Here is a 22,782-nt window from a genome sequence, read left to right as displayed (position 1 = left end):
ATGTCTGGCCACTGTGAACACACCACGGAGACAGCTACTATATTTTCTGAAAAATGACTGGTCTGTAGGGCTTTCTTCTTTTACTTTGCCTTCGACGCTATGTTATGGGAGTTTTCTTGGTGTTTTTTTAGCTGTTTTGCTTTTGTCAATATCGTGACTTCCACACACACACCCGCGCGTGTGTGTGTATGTATTCTGGAGATTGTCGCGAAGCGACAAGAAAATCCGCTCACGCACACACGCAGACGGTATACACGGGTCTCCGCTACGAGAAGCAGCTCGATGTACACAGGTGTAGCGCAGAGCAACAGATCAAAAAAGAAAGAAAGAATGCGAACGAAATTCGAGAAGCGGAATCTCACTTTTCTTTTTTTTCGGTGGTAAAGGGGGAATAGTGGGGGGAGGAGAGGGAGGTAGAGAGAGAGACGGAGGAGGGAAAGGAGGGGAGGGGTGGACAGGTGTCAGCAACTGAGGAGGCATGTACATGTGAAAGGGCAAAGGAAGCAATGAACAGAAAAAAAAAGATGCTGCCACACATATCTCTGGCAATTTTCTTTTCGTCTCAGCCAATAGAAAGCGACAGCGGAGTAAAACAGTGCAGAGCCGTCACGCGGGCATTTCCCGTGAAGGGTGAGGCGATATGGCGCAAAGGGCAGGCCGGCACAGTGGTGGGTTAAGTCAGACACATAAAGTGAAATGTGAGCAACAGGGCAGGGTTAGAAAGGGGAGTATCGGGGGAATAACTGACAGCACACAGCGGCCCAGCGATGCCCTGAACAGCAGAAACCAGGGAAAAGCACGTGCCCCCGCGCTGTGTGCGACTGAACTCGAAGGAGGCAGAGGCCAAAAAAGGGTCATCCCTTTTCAAACCCCCTCAGCCAAGAAGCGAGTCTGTATGTACGGTTGCCACGCTGAGACACGTGCGTGATGCGTGAAGTGATGCCAAGCGCGCGCACGGTGCGCTATTGCGTTGAGATTATTCCCCTCTTTTAATGTATCATGTTTTGCCGTAGATGTATGCCTCCCTGCACGACGTGCCTCGAGCGACAAGCGGAGCGGGGGGGGGGAGGGAGGGGCGATAAGTAGGAGAGTTCAGTGAAATCACACACACACACACACACAAAGACGCAGAGGAGAGGCCTCCCTTCACTGAATGGTGTGCGTTATGCCGCCACCACCACCTTCACCAACTCGAAAAACGCGCACCACCGGACCAGCAGGCGGCACTGCTGCCCCAGGAGAGTTTGCACCCCCTGCAGCGGCCGTAACACTGTCGCTGCTGCCCCCGAGACTGCGCTGCGCGCGTTCGTAGCGTAGCTGCATACGACGATTGCGGTCCTGTACAGCACAGTACTGCGGAAGCAGGTACGTCGTCAGCAACCAGCCAAAGAAGCCGGCGCTAAATACACACAGCACCACCTGCATCTTGCGCAATATTGAGAGATTGCTCTTCAGGTCTCTCTTTCGTTTTTCTCGCTGGTACTTGTCAACGCCCTGGTTCATAATCTGCTGCGCTCGCGCCGAGCTTCTCACGTCAAACGTCCGGCTGGTAGCATCGCTCACAAACTGGCGCTGCTTGCGCGCCTCGCGCTGCCGCCTCTCCAGCTCGTCGAGTGGGATGCCAAGCTCCTTCTCCGGGTTTTTGCGTGCAGCGCTAAACCGCTCCTGAACGCTGTCAGTGGCAGCTCGGGCTGACCTCACATCGCCGGCAGACGACGAAGAGCTGAAGCCGCCACTTCTGTTGCTACTAGACATCCTCGGGAAACAGGGGAGGGGGGGAGAAGAAAGTCGGGCAAGGATGAATAGAGCAGTATAAAAATAAAAATAGGCAAGATGGAGGTTAAAGGGAAATGGACGGTGGGCACCAGCGCCGGTGGGGCGGGGGGGGGAGAGAGAAACTCGACGTGCTATTTTTCACTCGCGCAGGCACAGATTATCAATATATGTTTATATATATGTGTGTGTGCGTGTGTGTGTCTATACATACAGACACTGCAGATAGTGTGTACTCGTATCCAAACCCTTTCCGCGGTGCTAGTGCTGCAAACCACTTCGTGCTTCTATTGCATCTGTGTACGAGTGCGATGTATTTCCAAAGTAAGAACCACCCACAAACACGACAGCGCAGAGGAGAGGAGAGGAGAGGGTGTTTAGGGAGCAGCAAACACGTAAATCCACGCCCACTAGAGAAAAGCTGAGGAGGAGGAGGAGGAAGAGGAGGAGGAGGAGGATTGTATGCACGCCGTTGATAACGCGAGTGGGGAAGAGGGAGGGGGGAGGGGGAGGGGGGAGGGGTAACACATTGAAAAAAAAAGGAAAAGGAGGACAGAAGTAAAGGATTTTGAGGCATGACCGCACATGTGTAAGTCAAAAATGAAGCAGCGATTCCTGCCCTCCTCCTCTTCACTCTGCCTGTGCCACACCCCGGCGCAAGCCGTAAGTGCCACATCGGTAACGGCACAAAGAGAAGAGCCGCAGCTCCCAAACCTACAGAAAGCTAAACTACAACGTTCAACCAAGACAAAGTCCGAGTAGTGCAAGTCTATTCGCATTCGTTGCGCACAAGAAAAGCGCGAGCACACATAAATTCAGTGATTTTTTCTTTTCGCTGCTGGTTCCACTCTTCTACAAATTCCTTGATGTAGCACCACCCAAGAGCGCGCATCAAGGCGCACGTAAGGATACTAATAGGGCCATAGCCCTTCGCGAACAAGTGCGCAAGCAACCTTCCCCCGACTCCTTCGCTCAACAAGAACGTGGTATGTGCCATCATGTGCATTGCATAAACCCTACACCCAGAATTCACCCCCTTTGACTAAAACTAAGCAAGAAAAGAGCGAAAAGAACGAAAAGAACGAGCTTGGGAAAGATGTGCGATGCCAAGAGAAACCCACGTGCGCCCCCCCCCCTCCCTCTTCCCCTCCCGCGCCCTAGCCATACCCTCCCCCCTCCTTTGCCTTATCCTCTCTCTCCAGTCAAGTCTCTATTTCACTATCATCATCCCAATTTCCACACACCCCCGCCTCCACTCTCGCACGTGAAGTGTGGGTTGTATACAGTCAAAAATAGATGTGCGTGTGTTCGCACTCGGTGACCTTTTTCACGTCTTATAGTTGAGTAGTCGACCTACACGCCTTCGCTTTGTGCATACGCAAATGTAATCGAGGGACACGAAAAAAAAAGATGGAAAAGGATGTGTCTTCTCATCAAACAGAGGAGGTTGGCAGCGAGGCACACACACACACGCATATATATGTATATGTATATATATATATATATTTACACGCATATGGGGAGGCAGAAGCATACACACACACACAGAGAGATACGATAGCGAGATGACAGACGGGTGAAAACGAAGCAGCACGGGCCAAGACGGCGGGGGTGGGGTGAATGAATAAAATAAGGAAGAAAAGGCCACAAAACGGAAGGGGCCGCCTCCGACATCCTTTTGGCTATTCGTTTTTTACTTACCCCACCCCCCACCTACCCACCCCACCCTACTCCCTCTCCCCCCCCCCTCACCCTTCATTGATAATCGGGGGACCCCCAAGGCGTAGGGGTGAAGCTCAGTGCTCCCTCCTGGAGAGGAACCAGGAAGCGCCTAGTCCACACTGTCAACGCGTAATCCACTTGGCCCTGAGACTCCCACAAGCACTGACAAACACAGGGAGGTCAGAGCAGTTGATCGCTGCGAGTATCAGCGAACAGGTCCTGGATGGCGTGAAGGCGAAGCCGCCTGCAACGGCAAACACGTCCGCATCATCCATACCCTGAGCAACATATCGACGTCACTCAAACTTACATCGTGCGGCCCACCACCCTCCCCCTCCCCCCCCCCTCTAGGGCCCGCGGCTGTGGGAAACCTGATCTACCCTGAGGGATGCGCCACCTGACGATTCGCGATCGTGGGAGATGCTGTGAAGCGACCTGCGAGGCGAGGGGCGGACAGAGTTTGAGGAATGAGCCGTACTGAGGCAAGAAAACTGGCATTGGTGTAAGCATGAATCCCACCGCTGCTTCGCAGCGCGCAATGAGCCGGCAGACAGGGCAGGAGGAGGTGAGGGGTTCAGCTACAAAATTGTACGGCAAAGGGGCACCGTGTGCAAAACAAAAAAAAACGTTTCTTACTCCATCCCACCACGCCTACCCTTTTCTCTGGCTGACAGACAGACACAGAGAGAGAATGAACTATCACACACACACACACACACACACACAGAATGCACAACCATAAACAAGTAAATAAAAGGGGTGATTAATTGATTGCGGGGACTCCACCCACCTCGCAGGGTAGGGGAGAGAGAATTCGTGCATCGTCAACAAGAAAAAAAGCTCGCCTGTAACGTGGAGCGCATGTGTTAGGCGAGAAGCCCTGCAGCAGTGCAGATACCTAAAGTCGGAGCATACATCAATGCATGGCTCAGGCATGAACATATGCCTGGTCAGGGAGGTAGCGAGCGCAGAAAAGAAGCCGTTGAGGAGATCGATTTGAGCACGGAAACATGTCCTGATCACAAGCCATACCTCCTTTATTTCCTCCTCAGAAGTTGTACATGTCGTCTTTTGTCACCGACTGCGTCGCCATGGTCTGATGCACTATCTGCTGCATGATCTTTGTCGCCACAGCCTCGTTCGGCTGCAGTTCGGTCGCCGTCAAAGGACGACCTGTGATGGGGCAGACGGATCCGTTCTGCTCCAACCAGTTCATGATGGCCTCCTTTTCGTATGTCTGTCCGTAGGGTGAGGAAACAGGATTCTTCATGACTGAGCCAGTCAGCGCGCACAGCAGGTCGGCGTCGACGCCCTCAATGCAGTCCTGCTGCCCACAAGGCTTTACTTTGTGCCGGATCGTCACGGCGGCCTTGTCGATAGAAATTTTGTTCTTTTTCTCCGGCTTTAGCGCCGGCATCTCGCCCAGCAGACGAGTGCTACCAGCCGAGGCAGTCGGTGCGACAAGTGGGGCCTGCTGGGCGGACAGATTGATAATTATGCCAAGGAAGCGGTGGTCAATGTACTGAAACGTAGTTGAGTCGCGCGCTACTAAGGTGTCGGTGGTGATACGGCGGAACTGCCGATACCAAGCGTTCGCGAAAGACAGCCCGCAGCCCCCCACCTCCTTCGTCAAGAAGGCATCAACGGTGGCCAGCAGCGCCTCACTCGACAACTCGGGTAACAGACCGTCAAATGAGTAGCCGATCTCTCCGCCCATTGCGTCGACGTTGCACATGAAGTGGAGGAGATTCACGTACATGACCATGACCTGCCCCGACACACGAGCATCCGTGACGATCGGGCGGATAGACAGCTGGAAGAGGTCGTGAAAAAACGTGCAGAAAATTCGCACCTCCTGATTTGCCTCCCCCATGTGATAGGTCGCAAAGGAGCCGAATAGGAAAGAGAGGTTGAGAGAGTGCAACACCTCGCTAGCGACCTGCGGCGCCGGTGCGGTCATCATCTCGTGCAGCGTTGCAACCAGCGATTGTGCATACATCATTACCGTCCCGTCGAAGAAGGTCGTGGAGAGCAAAATGTGCTGGCGCCACTGCCTCGCCTCCACTGAGGCGAACTTGAAAATGTTCATGATGGTCTGCATCGTGTTATTCACGGCGCACTGGAGCGACAACGACACTGTCTCCGACCCTGCAATGGCTTCGCCGAGCACATCGCTCACCACCTGAACTGCCTGCAAATGCAGCATGAGTTTCAGCATAAAGTTCACCTTATCTGTGAAGTTGGTGCAGCTGTGCTCCTCGATCTTTTCCCCAGGACCAAAGAAGGCCTGAGGCTGGGTGAAACCAAGCAGGCCGCTAATGCAATTGCAGCGCAGCACGAACTCGTATGGCGGTTCCTTCAGCAATATCGCCAACAGAAGCTGAATAGCAAACTGCGTGTTCTGCTCCGCAAACTCGTGCACTGCTGCCGCTTTCAACTTGTAGTCCGTCACACGCATCAGCAGCACAAGCACGTGCTCCGACATGCGGCCTAGCTCTGAGTCAAAAGGCATCTTGCTCTCGTCTTTGATGGATTTCTCAAAGATACTTGTCATGCTCTCCAAGCACTCGAAGACGACTGGCCGCACCGGTGTGTAGAGGGCAAAATTGTTTAACAACAGACAAAACTTTGTCTTTTGGCGCAGCGGCACAACATCCGCGCAATCATCGTTCAAGTACTTCTTCACGATGACGCGAGACACACGGCGCACCGCCTCGCTGACGGCTGCACTGTCACCGCAGTAGTACTTGCTGGCTTCAGAGATGTCACTCATCTGAATCCATTCTTCAAGCATCCCATCAGCGATCGCGGCGCCGCTGTGGATAAACGCGTCTAGTGCACCAATAGTCGCCATTGTTGAAAAATCAATTTTTTTTTGGGGGGGAGGGGAGGGGGGGGGCGAAAGGGGACAGGTGTATGTGCACGGCCAAGATACGAAAAGACAATAAAAGAGCAGAGGATCGCACTCTGCGCAGCCGCTGGTTTGGAGATCTCCAGAGCGCCAATACGACAAAAACAGCTTGGTGGCAAAAGTGGACCGCTTCCTCGTTTGCCGTGTGATGTCTGCGTAGGAAGCCGATGCGCGTCTGTCTATGTGTATATATGTGTGTGTGTGTGTATGTGTTTATTCAATAGCACGGATGCGACGCCTTTTTTCCTTCTTTACGGCTATCCACTGCTGCCGCTCCAGCTCTATCCCCGTTTTTTTTGTTTGATTATCGCCGTGATACGCGGAAGAGAGGATAGGAGGGCTGATCCAAGCTAGCTAGTCCACACACGCTCACTGAAGAAGAGGATGACTGAGAAGAGAGTGACTATAAAATGTGTGTCGATGTATGTATGGCTAGCAGAAAAGAACACATACAAATGGAGAAGAAAGTGGGGATATGAGAGTGGACTGAGAATGTACGTAGTATCACACATGCGGGGTTGCGCACACGTGTGTGTGTGTGTGTGTGTGTGTGTGTGTGTGTGAGTGAGTGTTGAGGTGTGGACGGGGTAAAAACAACATCAACGTCGACACCAAGTGGGGGAGGGGGAGGAAGGTGCCGGCAAATAGGAGTTAGTCAACACGTACACACAGTCCGTAAGAAAGGAAATACGAAACAAAAGAGGTGCGGGTTTGTATGAAGACTGAAAGCCGAGAAAGGGAAAGTAGCATTTTTTTCATTGCTTTGTCCAATGCGTGACGCTTGATGGGAAGGCAAACTCCTTCCCTTCCGTCAGTTCACTTCTTTTTTTTTGGTCGTTTGCGTCTGGGCGTATGGGTGTGCTCAACATCGGGGTGTGGTGGTGCTGTCGTCCCCCCCCCCCGGGGGGGGCGGGGGGGGGAATAAGGGAACGAGAAAAAAGAGCAGTAAAGGTTCGATGCACACTGGTATACATCTTGTGTGTGTACAGAGTGGGTGTATGTATGTGCGTGCTTACATGTATAGGGGGTGGATGAGTATTTCCCACACATCGAACTTTGTTGCTCACCTCACACCACATATACGCACACATGACTCCGATTCTTCCTCTCGCCCATCCTCCTCCCTATTTATTCGCTCTCACTCGTTGGCAACTGTCGCCATGACACACTAAAAATTGCGCCGCGCGGTCGAGAAATAACAGGGGGGGAATAAAGAAGAAACCGTGCGTGAACTGCGCACAACCCCCCCCCTTTGTCGCAGTGATGTCCACACGAAGAGGAAGTGGGCGCCACTCCACTCGCACTCCGCACCTCTACACACATACCCTCCTTCCCACTATCCCCAAAGCACACGCAGACAGGCAAATGTGTCCGGGCACGCGAACAAAACTCCACCGTCGCCGCCCTTCCTCGCAAAGTAGTCCACGAAGGGGAGCGAGAAGTGAGGCGAAGCTTTGCCAGCATCTCGACCGACTTCTTACATGTACTCGCCCCCCTCTTTCATGTGCCCTCATCAGAAATAGCGAAGCCTGTGGGAAAAGCTCGCCGCCGCAGCAGCAGCAGCCTGTGAACCACTTGACAAGCACGGCGATGCCGAGGTGCTAGGTGCGGCCAGAGGTGAAGGCCTCAGGGACCACGCAGGTTGTAACAACGACGGCGGCAATGTGATGCCCTTGTTCAACGCAGTGAAGGTGAAAAAGTGCCTTTGAGCTACCGTCGGGATGGTTAAGTCAGGCGGTCCACTGCCGGCGGCGGTGGCACTGCCCAATGGGCTCCAAGTCACCTCCAAAAGGTGCGCAGAGGGAAAGTCATCGCCCCTCAAGACAGCGCACACACGCGCCGGCAAACCGCTTCGGAAAGAGGGAAGGGTATCGGCACGGTGCTGCTTGTCGCGGAAGACGTGCTGATGCCAACAAAGGTGCGGCTGCTCGACTTACACCCTCGTGACGGGCGCGGACCATCACACTTTGGACATAAAGTAGCGCAGGGTAGTGGAAGCGACCAACAACACACTCGCCTGCACCCCCCCCCCTCGTGGTGTCTGCTCATTCCCGACTCACGTGGTGGCTCTTTCGAGGCCTCACACAATTGTCCTTTTCCTCCTCGTCCAGTACGCCATCGCAGCAGAGGCGTATCATTCGCGTTTTGACAGATGTCACGCTAGACACCGCGTGCCGCCACCACTTCACCCATGTCTCCGCTGCAGACATGCGGTACCCGCCGCGCTGACTCTGCTGGTTGGCGGCAGCCTTCTCCTCGGCCTCCCTACACTGCCGCTCTCGTCTGCGGAGAAGAGAGACGCGGCAGCTGCTGAAAGCGGACGCAAAGAGCGGCAGGCGAGCCGACAAGGGTGCTGCGCTTGAATCCGTCTCCAGCCTTTGACACAGTCGACGCACCAATCCCAGAGCACGCTCCCACCGAGGGCGGTGTGTGCTGCTGTTACCGCCCTCCAAATACCCTGTGCCCTCATCCCCCTGAAGACTCGGGATCACGTTGCCATCACTGGTGTAGTATTGCCGACAATACGGCAGTACGCGCATGTGTAAAGCCTTCGACGCAGCGATAGGAGACAGCGACAGGTCCCTGAGATCGCTGGGTAGCACGGAATCAATCATCCCAGCGGCTGCAGAGGCGATTGTTGATGAGGTGCCACTAGCTGTGCCGGACAGGCTGATCTTGGTGAGAATTGCAGGCGTAGTGCCACCCTTGAGAAGGCTGGACTCGTGCACCACCAGCACCAAGTTCGCGTGTCGGGAAAGGTGACTGTCATTTAACCCCTGAATAAACTGTGGGGTGACGGGAACGCCGTCGTGAATGTACAGCAGAAACGTGATTCGGCGCCGCGTGAGGTTTGCCTGTGTGCAGGTGTGGTGGACGAGCTTGTGCTCCGTGTACCGGCGGCCAAGGGGGAAGGTTCGAATGATCATGCGCGGCAGGAACCAGGTATTGTTAAAGGAAACACGCCGAATGCGCTCCGCAATGCGCGTTTCCACGTACTCAATCGGCAGCGACCGCTCGATATCGACAAAGAACGGGAACGGCGCGTGCAGAGACAGCTCCCGTAGTACTGACGTTGCTGCGGCGTACTCCTCAGCGATGCGCTCCTCACCTGTTGCGGTACAATCACTACCGATGGGGATTACAGTCAACGGCCGCCGTTGGTCGTCGTGTCCGAGAATCAAGTAGGAGGCCGAGGAGAGGAGCACGTCAGTGCTTATGAGCTGGTGCTCTTCGCGGCGCCGATCGGCAATCTCAGCGTGCTCAAAGTAGTCTGACGCCAAGTCAACCGCCGCCTGCGTGCTCCACGTTTCCCCGTTGGCCTCGGAAGTCGGTGGCACGCACATCTCCTCCCATGGAGCGAACATTCTGAAAAGAGAGTTGGCGACTATCTGCGATTCAAAGTCGATCCCGACAACGTTGAGCGTGAGGATGCTGGCCAGAATTAGCCACGTGAGGAGAGACCAGTATGAGGACAGCACATACGCCATTGGCAAATTCCACGCACACCTCTGCTTCATCATGACGCTCTCTTTCAGACTCAGTTTGTGCGCCTGTGTGTTGAGGAAGCGCCACATGTTCAGCGTAGTGGCAATGCGAGACCGCGTGGTGGACATAGGTAGCTGCAGATCAATAGCTGCGTTGAGCACGTACGTGTACCGAGGGTTTCGACCGGCAGACTCAGCGAGCACCTCACGCAAGATCATGACGCTCGCCCACGGTGATAGCGTGAGGGGAAGAGAGCTGACCAGAAAGCGCAGCTCCGCGGGAATCTCGTTCGCGCCGCCGTGTGGGTCGCTCCCCACGTTTGCCGTCTCTGAGTCTGGCCCAGCATGCGTGTCCTCCACGCCCTCCTCCTCCGTGATGCCACTGGCGGCTGTATCACCTCTGACACGCCGACGACGGCGGTTCCTATAGACCTTTCCATCCTCAGAAGCCGAGCGCTCCTCCCTGCGCTCCGCGAGTCGCCGGTGTGTCGTCTCTGGGGCCTCGGCCACGTTCACCAGGAGAAAGATCTTGCGGCGGTACTCATCTTGTATGTTCGGCACCGGCACGTGCTGCGTCACAAAGGCAAACAGCTCAGTGCTCACCACAATCGGCCTCTCCGAGTGGTGCGAACTCTCATCCACCTGCGCCTTGACCAACTCTTCAACAAGTATTAGGAAGCGCTGCCGCAGCGTTGCTGACACGAGAATCCGCGGTGAGCTTGCTGCTGGGGCGGATGCGACATTGGAAGGAGCAGCGGTGTTTGGTTTACCGGGGTCTTTCTCGTTTGTGGTCTCAGAGACGGCACTGCCGGGGCTGGTGTCAGCGGCAGCCTCTCCGCGAGCGACACTACTGTCTTTAGAGCCTGAAGGAAAGCAAGAGGATAAGACTGGAGTGTCGTTTCCATCTGAGCACGCGGGGCGACAGCCTTCAGCGTCGGCACCTCCTGTCATCACAGCGGAGATGGTGCTAGAGCTGGATAGCTGCCGGAGCTGCTCCCGCACCTGCTGCTTCAGACGCCGCTGGTCACCGATAATACCCTGAACCATCTCCTTTAGAGAGCGGTACGAAGAAACGCACAGCGCCCACGGGCTCCCGTCCATCACGTACAGCTCCTCCATCTGCCCTCGCGCTGTTTGGTCAAAGAGGCCGTAGCCGCGAGCCGTGCCGCCAGTTGAGCCGCTGGCGAAGAGCTTTGTTCCCAGCTCTGCCAAGTACAGCATGTCCTCCTGATCGAAGGCGTGCCTGTCCCGCCGAACCTTCTCCTCAAGGGCTGACATAACGTCTCGAAGTACGGCTGTGTACAAGTCTTCGTTACCGCAACTCTCTAGCAATGGAAGCACCTGGCAAACCAGCACCCTGAGATCTATTGAGTACTTGTTCACGAGACCGCTCTTCTCCAGTGCGACCAGCGCCTCTGTCATGCTGCGGTCGACAAGACGCTTGAAGTGGTGCTCGCACACCGCACTCGTCGTCATCTCTCGCAGCAGCCACGTCGTGAACTCTGGCAGATTCGGACTCGTCGCCTCGATCTGCAACCGCTCAGCCAGCCTGTACGCGTGCTTCAGCACCTCGTTGCACAACGTGAGAAGGGCTTCGCGAGCGGCGGAGGGAGGCGTCGGTGAGCAAGGCAATCCACGGGATGCCTTATCATCGCCCTCTTGTGGCGCTGTGAGGCACCTGCGCAGCTGAATCACCTCGCTTGCTGCTTTGAAAGCCGCTGTAGATGGTGGTAGTTTTGAGTGGTCAGAGTCTTGGGTGGAAGGCTTCGTGAAGGACGAGCCACACGGTGGCGGGGACGTTGCCGTAAAACCAGGCATCACTTCTGCATTTTCAGGTGAAAAGTAGCGCAGTAGGAGCAAAAGAAGAAGCACATGTTGCAAAACAAGCGCTTCATCGCATGACGCACCGCTGCCATGAACAGACGAGGGCGGCGTTGATGACTGCGGCTTCAGAGCCTCAGCGAGCTGTCGAGGCTGCAGATCGCGCACGATCACATCAAAAAACTCATCAGAGGGCATCGACGTACCTGGGACAGCTGACGCCGCACCCATGGCAGCAATAGCAGCAATGTCGGACATCGTCATTTCTACTTTTCCTTTCTTCATACGCAGGAGAATGTGCTGGATGTCCTCCATTGTCGGTGGAGGGACATGAGACTTGGGCGCCTGTGCTGTGACCGGCGTGCTGAGGCGTGGACCTGGACCCATCACGTCACTGCGGGACAATTCGTATTCTGCACCAAAGCCCATAGCGGTGGCATGTACGTGTTGCTGCTGCTGCTGGTGTATCGACCACATCACGAAGAGCGCACGCAGAGACGGTGCACGCGAGTAGTAGTCGTGATAACTCATTGCGGCCGACTCCTCCTGTAACCACTTGATCCGGTTGTCTTCATCGGCACTCAGTAACAGGCGCGCCACGTACGTACTCGTGGCCGGGGGTGACACCTGTGACGCAGCCGAAGACGCCTCCGCAGTGGAGTCCTCCGGATGCCGCCCTGCTGCCGCCAGAAGATCGTTGCAGGTCAGCACCACTGTTGCCGTTGTTTCCATGCCGCCCAGCAATTGTCGATAGAGCCCCTCACCGACGGTGGTGTTCAGCAGTCGCTCAACGCTTGCAAGCTTCAGCGCCCACAGAAAATCATCTCGCACACGCACCACGCGCTCCTCTGCGGACGACGACGACGCGGCCGACTTCGAGTGCGGCGCAGGGAACGGGGATGAGTAAGGGGGTGCTGCTGTGTAGAAAAGTGCACTGCAGCAGCACAGCTGGTGCCCGCAGACGGCCAGCCTGCGACTGCCACTGCCGGCGCGCGGCGTCACCACGGTATCGTAGGACATGGGCAACACCCCTGAGGCGCACCGACCCACGCAACGCTGCCTGCTGCGCAGCACCGAAAACGGCGAGCGACGATGACTGTAGTACTCAGAGCAGCTCGCCGTACTTGGTAGAGCCTCTGAAGACCCTGTCAGCGAGCGTGAAGCTCCATGCGCTCGGTCTTCCGCCACAGCCTCTTGCGGTGGAGGCCATATGAACGAAGAAGGAAAATCCTGCGGCCCCAAAGACTTGAAATTCACGCAAATAGACGCCCCGGCGGTAACGGCAGGTCCCAGTGAAAGTCGGCAGTGCTGAAGCATGTGCCCCTCTAGATGCTGCTGACGTATACTGTGGTGTGTGGGTGCGTGTCAGCCAGGCACTACCCAGAGACTCTGTCCGTGCGCCTGAGTGTTACGGGGTAATCGCTTGGACAAAATAAATGTGCGGATGTGTACATGTGAACCATGAAGAAACACGGGGGGGGGGGGGGCAAGAGAGAAAAAAAGACAAAGCCCCACACGTGCGCATGGGTCAGTGTGTGTCAGTGAAAGTGTGTGTGTCTAAGGGAAACTCCCTCCCCCAACAAAAAAAAACGCTCGCACGCAACCACCGCGGACACACAGTAGTGGCAAGTTTTTTGCGAGTTTGGGTCTACCGCTAGACGGTCCCCCGAGTCTGCCCTTTTTTTTAGTACGCTCCACAAACGAAGGTGTGCTCGTACCTGCGCAGGTGATGGGGGACAAGACACGTCCGAAGGCGAGAAATGGAAAGGGAAAGAGTGATGGAAAACACCAGGATGAAAAAAAGAGATGCGATGCAGAGAAGTAGCGGCTACGTGGACGCACACACCGGAGAGCAACAACACCAACAGTGGGTAACGCATTATGTCGCTATAGCAGTGCATGGCATCGCTTATGTGTCCTTGTGAAGATTCCAGACGGTGGACCAACTCGCTTGGGCAAGCGTTTTCTTTTGTGGGTGGAGGGGCTCCGCTTCATATGCGCGTCGCGTCTCCACCACACATCAACAGGGTTGCGCTAATAGACACCGGGCAACCTAACGTAGACGACACGAGAGCGTGATGCACCACCACCCCGTGTAACGCCATCCCCTCCTGTTCTTCCCGTCTTGCTTATCTCTGTCGCCATCTCTCGATGGACATGTTGTATTTATTGGATTCTCATCTCCACCCTTTTTCCCCGGTTTTGCTACGCGCACACACACTCAAAGGAGGGACAATGCTTGATCACAGGCGATTACACGTGTAGTTTGTCTCCAACGGGTTCGCCGAGATGGACGAACGTTGCTGTCGACAGCCTTAGCCTTGCCTGGCGTCACCTCCAGAGGCAGTGCCGGTGACTGGTGCACTACCACCCAGACTGAAGGCAGTAGGCGCAACCGCGGGGGCTGCAGGATCCATAGATGGCCCGGAGGGAGGTGCCCCAGTAGCAGCGGAAGCAGCTGTCACGGGTGGCCAAGCAGCACCGAAACCGCCCGTTGCCGCGGCTAAGCCTGCCCCCCCCCCCCTCCAGTGGTGACAAACACACCCGTCCCCGGAGTCGACGTGACACCGCCCCCCCCTCCTCTGCAGGGCTGAAGCCTGGAGCACCTGGGGGGGCTACTGCAGTCGCACCAGAGCCTAAGCCACCCCCGCCGCCGGTGCGGCCGCAGCCGTCGCAGGGGCACCGAATCCACCACTGGTTGCCGCACCACTTGTACCAGCGGTAAGAGCTGAACCAACGGCACCGCCACTGGAAGTCGCGCCAAAGCCCCTGCCTTGCGCAGAGACGGCGCCTGCTCCAAACCCGGTGGTCGGAGCAGCGCTGCCCATGGTGTTGTTCCCAGCCGGTGTTGCGGCAGGCAGCTGCGCCTGCAGTGGAAGCGGAGGGATGTCAAAGTACGTAGAGAGTGATGCCCGGCGGAACGTCGACGTGCTATTGCGCTGCTGCTCAGTATCGGCAAATAGCACGTCCGCCTCAGCCTGTCCAAATTGGCGCGTGAAGAGTCCGCGGGCGATATCAGCGCGACTGTGCAAGTGCGCGGCCACACAGGAGGAATCCCGCAGCTGGCTCAGCTCGTACACAAGGGCCGCGTTAATCTGTGCAATTGCGTCGTTCGGGATGACACTGCCGTTATGGTGACTGTGACGACCACTCACAGCGACGCCACGCAACGGACGTCCTGGAGGCACCAGTGTTGCCTCCAGCTCAGCGAGGGCGCTGCTGACGTGGTCCATGCGATGGCTCAGCTCCTCAACCAAGGCCACAAAAGGTGACGCGGCACCATTGCTCACCGCAGGACGATACGCGCCACCGCGGACCCCCACCGCACTTCCACTGAGCGACGATGGCAATCCTTGCTCCAGCAACGGCTCCCAGACATTCCGTTCGTAGTCCCGGATGTTGGCTTCAAATTTCTCAAGGCGCTGTAGCTGACGACGCGCCTGCCCTTCATGCTGATTGCAGTGCACCGCAACAAGATCGACAGCGCGGTTGCCACCACCCTTAAGAGCTGCCATCTGGGCAACCAGTTGGCGATAGCTTGAGGAAGACGCCGTGGTGGAAGAGCTCCCGATGGCACTAGTGACGGTCGCGCCGGCTGCTGAACCGGCACCATCGGACTCATTGAAGTACAAGTATACCTTCTTGGCTGCGTCGCGCTCAGCGTGCATGAAACTGCGCAGTTCGATCAGGTGCTGCTGTAGCGTTTGTGGTAGCGCCTCGAAGCGAACCTGCTCCGTCACCTGGGAGAAGTCAATGTCACGTGCCCAGCTGGTGGCATTGCCGGGACCCTTTATACCTGTGTATGGGTATTGCTGAGCTGTCGGTACGGCAGATGCGGCCGTACCCCCAAGTCCGCCCGTTATGCCAAAGCCAGGACCGCGACCGACGCCAAAGCCAGAGACGGTCGTCGAACCGAAACCACCAGTGCTTCCTGCCGTAAGACTAGTCCCAAAACCTCCTGTGGCACCGAAGCCGCCAGCAGTGGGCGCAGTACCGAAGCCGGGCTTTGCACCGAAACCGCCAGCAGCAGGCGCGGGTGTAGCACCGAAGCCGCCAGCAGCGGGCGCAGTACCGAAGCCGGGCTTTGCACCGAAACCGCCAGCAGCAGGCGCGGGTGTGGCACCAAAGCCGCCAGCAGCGGGCGCAGTACCGAAGCCCCCAGCAGCAGGCGCGGGTGTGGCACCAAAGCCGCCAGCAGCGGGCGCAGTACCGAAGCCCCCAGCAGCAGGCGCGGTTGGGGCACCAAAGCCGCCAGCAGCGGGCGCAGTACCGAAGCCCCCAGCAGCAGGAGCGGTTGGGGCACCAAAGCCGCCAGCAGCGGGCGCAGTGCCGAAGCCGCCAGCCACTGTGGTGGTTGCGGCAGCTGCAGTGTTGGTGCCAACACCTCCAAATCCAGAGACGCCGCTCGCAGGAGCTGCGGTGTTAGCTCCGGACCCGATAGATGAGGTCGCGCCGAATCCAGTCACTGTTTCCGATTTCACCCCGAATCCACCAGCGCTCGCCCCGACCCCAAAGCCGCCAAAGGACATCACGAAAATCTGTCGTAGAGGAGGAAAGGCAGCTCGACGTAGTGAACTCGTCAGTTCGGTTGCAGCTCAGTGTGATGCCTCGAGGCACACGGAGAGTTGAAGCTAAGTAGATGCTCTCCTCCGCTAGAACGACTCATGAATGCCACCTCTGTTTGAGGTAACGCACACACACACACACACACACGGAGAGAGACAAAGGAAGCCTCCGTTCAAAATTCTATCAAATGCCCAAATCAAAATCGGCTTTAAGTTTTTCAGCTCTTTGCGAAAACCACTGCTGCTGCCTCGGGTCGCCTTGCTAGAGAGAACTGGTGTGTCCGTGCCTCTGTAGGTATATGAGTGGCGCTGGCGTGATGCTGCGGTGGATGCGCGGTTGTCTATCAACAGAGAAAATAAGAAGGCTTTTGCGCGGGCAGAGCGCACCAGGGTCACACACCCAGCCTCAAATACTTTCCTTTCGATTGTTGACCGACGTCGGTTTACTTTCGACCTGTTGAATTCAAAGAGACACCAAGCGCACGTGATCTTCCGTGAATACTGCGCCAGGCGAGAGGCCGAAGCAAAGCAATTGACGTGTTTCGAGTTGGGCTACCATCCCGCAGTTATGACGATGCACAGAGAGCAGGTAAAAACACCGCAAACATAAAAGCACAAGAGGATGAAGAGATGATGAGCAGAATGCATTGATCGAACGAGGTACAAGTAAGTGACAGAGCCGGGAGGGGGAGCGGGGGGTGAGAGACCTTCCGCACCCTGGCGTGTCGGTGCGCACGCAATACATCTACCCGCACGACGTCCCGAAAGTAAACACCTAAAAGGGCCTCGTGTGTTACGAAGAACAGCGCAGTGAGCTGTGAGGTGGGAAACAGGTGACACGTTTCAACAGGGAAACACCCCGGAATAGCGCTACGGGGGGGAGGGGGAGGAGGGAATGCGCTTTGTGGTCCCCCGAGTGCTTGCGCACATACTCTTCACGATCTCTGCTGTGGGATTTCGAAGAGGGACGGCGCAGTGGGGGCAAAGAATCGCGCAAAAAAGGTGAGATTCGCGAAGGTTATCCAAGTCGCGCCCGTGTACACACACACACACACACCACTTCCTCCTAGAATGGTTTGTATGCATGTGTGCGACAAAGTGATGAAAATAAAAAGCGAAAGGGGATTCGTTTCTATTGATTGTCTATATATATATTTATATATGTGTGCGTATGCGTATGCCCATGAATTAGATGAGAGGATGGCGCATGATAGCTCGCTCCCCCTCCTTCCTTGCAGATTTCGATTTTTGATGGTACCGAGTCAAGCAAAGGCAACAAGAGGAGCGCTAACACCAAGCATGTCTACCCAGTTCGCCCCGCACAGCTTAGCAGCGCATATCGGGCATCCCATGCGGCGCCCCTCGCTGCAGTGCTAGAGCGCCGCTCTTGCCTCTCCCACTGACGCAGATAATACTGCGCCAACCGCACACGGTCTGTCTTGGCCTTGTCCGGTAGCGTACTCGTCTGCCTCCCATTTGCCAACCCGGCTTTCGGTTGCACCGAAGTCCCGATAGGGGGGTGCATGACAGGAACACAGCGACCGCACATGGTCTCCGCACGCGCCGTCTGCTGGGCTTGCCGAGCCCGATCAAGCTCTCGGGCTCGAGAGCACGACAGAGGAATCGCACAGTGGTCGTACTCCCCATTGCCCATAACGGCAACGTGAGACACGCGTACAATGCGCACATCCTGTGCCTCGCGATACGGGTGCCGGCACTGCGCCACGTCGAAGTTGCACCGGAGGCACCCCGTTGCGCCACGAGAGACGGACATGCCACACGTCGGCACCAACGTGGAAGACTTTGTTTTGAGGGCAGAGCGTCGCATTCGCCCCGGTGCGGCAGTGTAAGCAGACTGGCAAAGCGGTCGAGCTGCTGAGCCACAACGGCCCTCGGAAAACATGTGTGCGCCTTCGCCCTGAGCCTTCTCTGCTACATCGGCGCCGTCCTTGGAAAGCGGCTCCCTGAAGGGGTGGTATACCGCATCTGCACGGATAAAAACAGAGCAGTTCGAGGGTGTTGCACCATCGCTGCTGGCCACCAAAGACTCACTGTCTTCCGCCTTTCCAGACACGGGAGCGGTGCTGACACTTCTCCGTGCAGGTGACTTCGCAGCGATCTCATCCCCCAAATTGACGCCAACTTCATCGTACGTGACATCATCATCGCGCGCTCGCGAGGGGGCTGCAGACGGAATACCGCGAAATTCATCGAGCGGCGCCCCCTGCGTCAGCAACAACGCTGTTGAAGAAGGTAGCAGATCAAGGCCCGAGCATGACACCTGCTGCGACAATGCTGAAGACAGCGTAAGCATCTGGTACTCGCGCATCCACTGCACTAGAATGTCGCGGTCAGCAGCCGAGAGCTTTTCATGCCATGCAGCTGACGCTCTTGTATCCTCGGACGGTGTGGGCGATGATTGAGGAGCGACAAGAGCCGCCTCACTGACCTCCTTGGCGTCTGCCCTAGACACAGATAATTCGACACGAGTAGGCGAAGAGAGCGCCGCCCCGGTCGGAGAGTCGACACCAAAACCGCCGGCTGCTCCCACCATGGCGCCGGCAACCACGGTCCGCGACGGCGCCGGCGCCGGCTCCGTGGTGGAGGCAGCCGGCGGGATGAAAGAAACGGCAGTAGCAGTGGTAGAAGGAGCCGACACGTATGCATCGCGAACGATGCCGGTGTTGCGCTCAATCCCATAATCGACTGAAAACAGAACGGGGGCAGAGTCAGTGGCGGTAGCAGGAGCAACCCTGGGTGCATCGCCGGCGCACTGATCGGAGACAGAGATGACGCATTGGAACTGTGCCGCATCCGCCATCGCTGATGGATCAGAGGGATGGGAGACGACGGAGAGACCAGATTCAAGACTCGGTCTCTTCACTGAGGAAATCGACGCAAATGTGGAGGAGGACGCACTGCTGGTGGTGGTGAAGGGCGAAGAGTAAACGTGAATCTCCCCCATCATGACTGCGATTGTTGTCTGATCAAAGCCCATCTGCCTCAGTGCCGCATGCACGATGGTGGCATCCACGCCATCTGCCACCACCCGCTGCTTCAGGTAGTCGGAATAGACTTCTTCTGTCGACGTCAGCATTGTAAAAAGGAAACTCAGCAGAGATGTAGAGGTATTACGTGAGTGAAAAAATGAATACGGCGGTGTATGTGTGTGTGCTTCATGCGCGAAATGATATGTGGACGCACTCGCAACACATGGAGAACAAAAGGAATGGTGGTGAACGTTAGTATATGAGAATATTCTGTGTCCGTGGTGAAAAGGCTCTATAAATGACCAGTTGAAACCTCTTCAAAGAATGCAGCTCGTGCGCGATGAGGCGAAAGATGCACAGTCCTCCTTGTAGATACAGGGGGGTGGTGGAAGTTGTGATGTGCTACCGACCTTGTGTGTCAGCGTCGTCGTTGGCGGCGCGCTTGGTCGCGGTGTAAGTGCAATGTCCCCAGAGTGTGTTGACGTTGAAGGGGAGGGGGAGGGGGAGAGGGGAGGGGGGGTACGACACGGCTGCAAAGAGTGGACGTGGGTGAAAGCGTCAAGGCCAACATGCGACAGGAATGCCACAAACCAGGCAAACCAAAAGAGTGCACAGTGACGCCGAATGGATTCGTGTGTCGATGTAACGCATCATGAACAGCACTGCCTTCCCCGACGACAGACTCGCCCTCTCTTTCCACCACCACTCCAAACCCTCACGGAGAATAGGAAGGGGGAAGCGAAGTCGGTGATAGACACAGTTGGCGCACGCGTCGACGTGCGACAAAGCTGCCGCTACGCCGCTTTGGACTGTATCCGAAAGCAGGCCTTCCTGCTACGCTACGCATGAAGCCTGCGTCTCATTCTATCATACCTTTGTGTGGTTACTTTCTCGAGCGGGCAGATAGGGGAGTGTGTTATGGAAAAAAAAATGTGAATGCGCCACCACCACCCCCCCGCCACCGCCACCCCCCCCCAAATTTCCGTTAGTCATTGTCTGCGAGGAGCGCGACATGGAAAGGGGGGAGAGCGTTGCGCAATGAAGCGGCAGTCTCTCTATCGCGTGGGAAGACGACGCGGGAGAAATCCTACCCGCTACGCGTCTTCCCAGTCTCCTTCGTCTTCCCATTCCTCATCCCCACCCACAAAATCGTCCACTGCGGCGGCAGGGGTAACACCAACCACGGGCTTTGAACTAGGCTGTGGACCTTGATGATGACTCGGCCCCCGGGCCATCTGTCTCCGAGCGTCCTCCTGCGACACCACCTGCTCTGCCATAGCATCCGTGAGAGCAATGCTCCCTGCTAACTCGCGAATATACGCAAACAGCCTCTTCTCGAAAATTTCCTTGTGGCGGAGGGACCACGGTGCGGCAGCGGCAAAGTCGTCTTCCTCATCCATCTCGGTATCAACTTCCTCTGTGCCGGTCACGCCCTCATGGTCCATCTCGTCCTCCCACTCGCCTCCTGCGTCCTCTTCACCGAAAGCAAGGGAATCCATCCCGACAATGCGGACGTCGTTTGCTGGGTCCTGCCTAGCGCGCCGCATTTCCTCACGCGAGTGGAAATGTGGGGAATTGTCCGCCTGCTGGAGGTATGCCATTAGTTCCACCTCCTCGTCGTCGTCCTCGGCATCCCATCCGTCTTCCATCATGTCGGCATGATCAGCGCGCATCGCTGCATAACAGTCGCGTAAAGTGTCAGTAAGGGCAGGATCCCCCCGTATTGTGGAGCCCTCGCTGAGAATGCGATCGAGGACGGAGCCTCCGGCAATCATTCCGTAATTGACCGGCATCACCTCGGAGCGGAAATCGAGTGCCTGCCGCGCCATGGCGCTCGGGGAGTCTCCCCCATAGGCTCCATCCTCGTCTCGCCCTACTATGATAGACTTCTTTCCGTAAAGGGCAGCGGCACAATGCAGCGCGAATTGCTGGAACTTGGAGCTCACAACGTCATCTCCGTCTCCGTCCTCCTCAGAGCCATCATCCTCCTCCCCCTCAGAGGCATCAATCGAGGACACCGGCGTAGAGCGGCCAGACTCGCGGTACATGGCAATGCGGCGACATCGAAGCTTCTCACGCTCATTCGCCATGTCCAGGTATTCCAGGATCTTGATCATGACGTTGATCTGCATGTCATCCGTGTTCTTGTGGTTGTCAACCGAGGAAGAGTTGTTGCCACGGGCTTTGAATTCGGAATACGCGAAGTTGGAAACGATCATCATCAGCTCATCCCGCGCGTTCCCCTCCATCGTGGTGGCCAAGTGATAGTTCAACGAAACATCTGTGGAATCGGAGGAGGTGGAGCTGCCATCGTCGTCATCGTATGAAATCCCCCCCTCACGCTGCAGAAAGGCGCGCACCAGTTTTATGTGCTGCTCTCGCTCTTCCATGCTTCCAGCGCTGGCCAGCACGGTGAGCGCCTTCTTCGCTTGCTCCATCGATTGCCCTAACCCTACAGGATTTGGTAGTGCCTCTGAAACCCTTCCAGAGGCGTCACCAGGACCAGCAGCAGTAGCAGTAGCAGTGGTGCTAGTGGTGGTGGTGATGGCGTTATGAGTACGTGCAATACGTTTGGTCTTGCCCCGCGACAACTGCTGCCGTGCCTTCATCTTCTCTTCATCGAATAAGCTTGCGGCACCTTTGCCAGTGGCAAAGGCATCGTCATCTTCATCATCGTCACAATTCCTGATTCGTAGGCGTTGCGCAACACGCGACCACCATGAACCACTGGCACTCGTCCTGGATGCTGCATTTTCTGAACACCACATAGATGCATAAAGAGAACGACCAACGACTGCAGACACACCAAGTGCTACGGCAGCGGCTCCGATAAGAAGGGTACGGCTGATCAAGGGGCCTGATAGACTGACGGTGGGGGTCTGCCGCACCGCAGCAGTGTAGGGGCGCCCCAAGATCAGTGGAGGGGGCGGAGGAGAAGTGCTAAACATCACGATCGAGAAACACGAAAACCCAAGATGAATCAATGATCGGCTTATTCTGACTCGTTGGCGATATTCACTATACCGAGTCCCTCTCCCCTCCCTCCCTCCTGCTGCCTCCACACACAGAAATACGCTCGATGGGGCCGCGTGGAGTCCCAATAACACTGAAGAATCTCTCAATCAAATGAAAGTGCCTGGTCTATGTACCCTGATGAGAAGCGCGTTTCCCGCTGCCTCGCTTCAGATTGCGTTCTTTTAGTGGACTTCTCTCTCCTTTTTTCCTTACGTGTGCGCGTGTGTATTTGGGGGGGGAGGGGGGGGGGGTCAAACGACGTATCCGACGACACGTTTGTCCTGCACGCGTCTGAGAATGTACTCTGCCAAAGAGCACGGAATATGAGTCTCCCTCTATTTATTATCACTGTAGAGAGGAAAACAAATGAGCGGTGCTGAGGGAGAACGAAAACGCAGCGTCGACAAGTCTGCGCAGATGTACGCAATGGAGGATGGAGGGATAGCGTGGAAGAGAGAGAGAGAGATGTCCCTATGAACGTGTTCCGTATTGACAAGACC

At 56.3% G+C, this 22,782-nt stretch overlaps 6 protein-coding genes across 6 annotated transcripts; all 6 read right to left on the bottom strand.

Annotated features, from left to right (window-relative positions):
* Positions 1-1,146: 1,146 nt before the first annotated feature.
* On the bottom strand, positions 1,147-1,755 carry JKF63_00600 (uncharacterized protein; the record flags this gene model as incomplete). The annotated part of the gene is made up of 1 exon (XM_067896651.1): positions 1,147-1,755. The coding sequence occupies one exon, from the start codon at positions 1,753-1,755 to the stop codon at positions 1,147-1,149; it is 609 nt and encodes a 202-aa protein (XP_067752808.1).
* A 2,788-nt stretch (positions 1,756-4,543) lies between these two features.
* On the bottom strand, positions 4,544-6,349 carry JKF63_00599 (uncharacterized protein; the record flags this gene model as incomplete). The annotated part of the gene is made up of 1 exon (XM_067896650.1): positions 4,544-6,349. One exon carries the CDS (start codon positions 6,347-6,349, stop codon positions 4,544-4,546), a length of 1,806 nt encoding a protein of 601 aa, XP_067752807.1.
* A 2,102-nt stretch (positions 6,350-8,451) lies between these two features.
* On the bottom strand, positions 8,452-13,029 carry JKF63_00598 (uncharacterized protein; the record flags this gene model as incomplete). The annotated part of the gene is made up of 1 exon (XM_067896649.1): positions 8,452-13,029. One exon carries the CDS (start codon positions 13,027-13,029, stop codon positions 8,452-8,454), a length of 4,578 nt encoding a protein of 1,525 aa, XP_067752806.1.
* A 998-nt stretch (positions 13,030-14,027) lies between these two features.
* On the bottom strand, positions 14,028-16,241 carry JKF63_00597 (uncharacterized protein; the record flags this gene model as incomplete). Its single annotated transcript, XM_067896648.1, has 2 exons — positions 14,028-14,309; positions 14,358-16,241. The coding sequence occupies 2 exons, from the start codon at positions 16,239-16,241 to the stop codon at positions 14,028-14,030; spliced, it is 2,166 nt and encodes a 721-aa protein (XP_067752805.1).
* A 1,339-nt stretch (positions 16,242-17,580) lies between these two features.
* JKF63_00596 (uncharacterized protein) lies at positions 17,581-19,374 on the bottom strand (the record flags this gene model as incomplete). Its single annotated transcript, XM_067896647.1, has 1 exon — positions 17,581-19,374. The coding sequence occupies one exon, from the start codon at positions 19,372-19,374 to the stop codon at positions 17,581-17,583; it is 1,794 nt and encodes a 597-aa protein (XP_067752804.1).
* Positions 19,375-20,361: 987 nt separating this feature from the next.
* JKF63_00595 (uncharacterized protein) lies at positions 20,362-22,215 on the bottom strand (the record flags this gene model as incomplete). The annotated part of the gene is made up of 2 exons (XM_067896646.1): positions 20,362-21,770; positions 21,801-22,215. The coding sequence occupies 2 exons, from the start codon at positions 22,213-22,215 to the stop codon at positions 20,362-20,364; spliced, it is 1,824 nt and encodes a 607-aa protein (XP_067752803.1).
* Between the last annotated feature and the right edge of the window lie 567 nt (positions 22,216-22,782).

Source organism: Porcisia hertigi, chromosome 36 (assembly GCF_017918235.1).
Source record: "Porcisia hertigi strain C119 chromosome 36, whole genome shotgun sequence".
Taxonomy (NCBI): domain Eukaryota; phylum Euglenozoa; class Kinetoplastea; order Trypanosomatida; family Trypanosomatidae; genus Porcisia; species Porcisia hertigi.
This window is presented reverse-complemented; position numbering and strand designations above follow the sequence as displayed.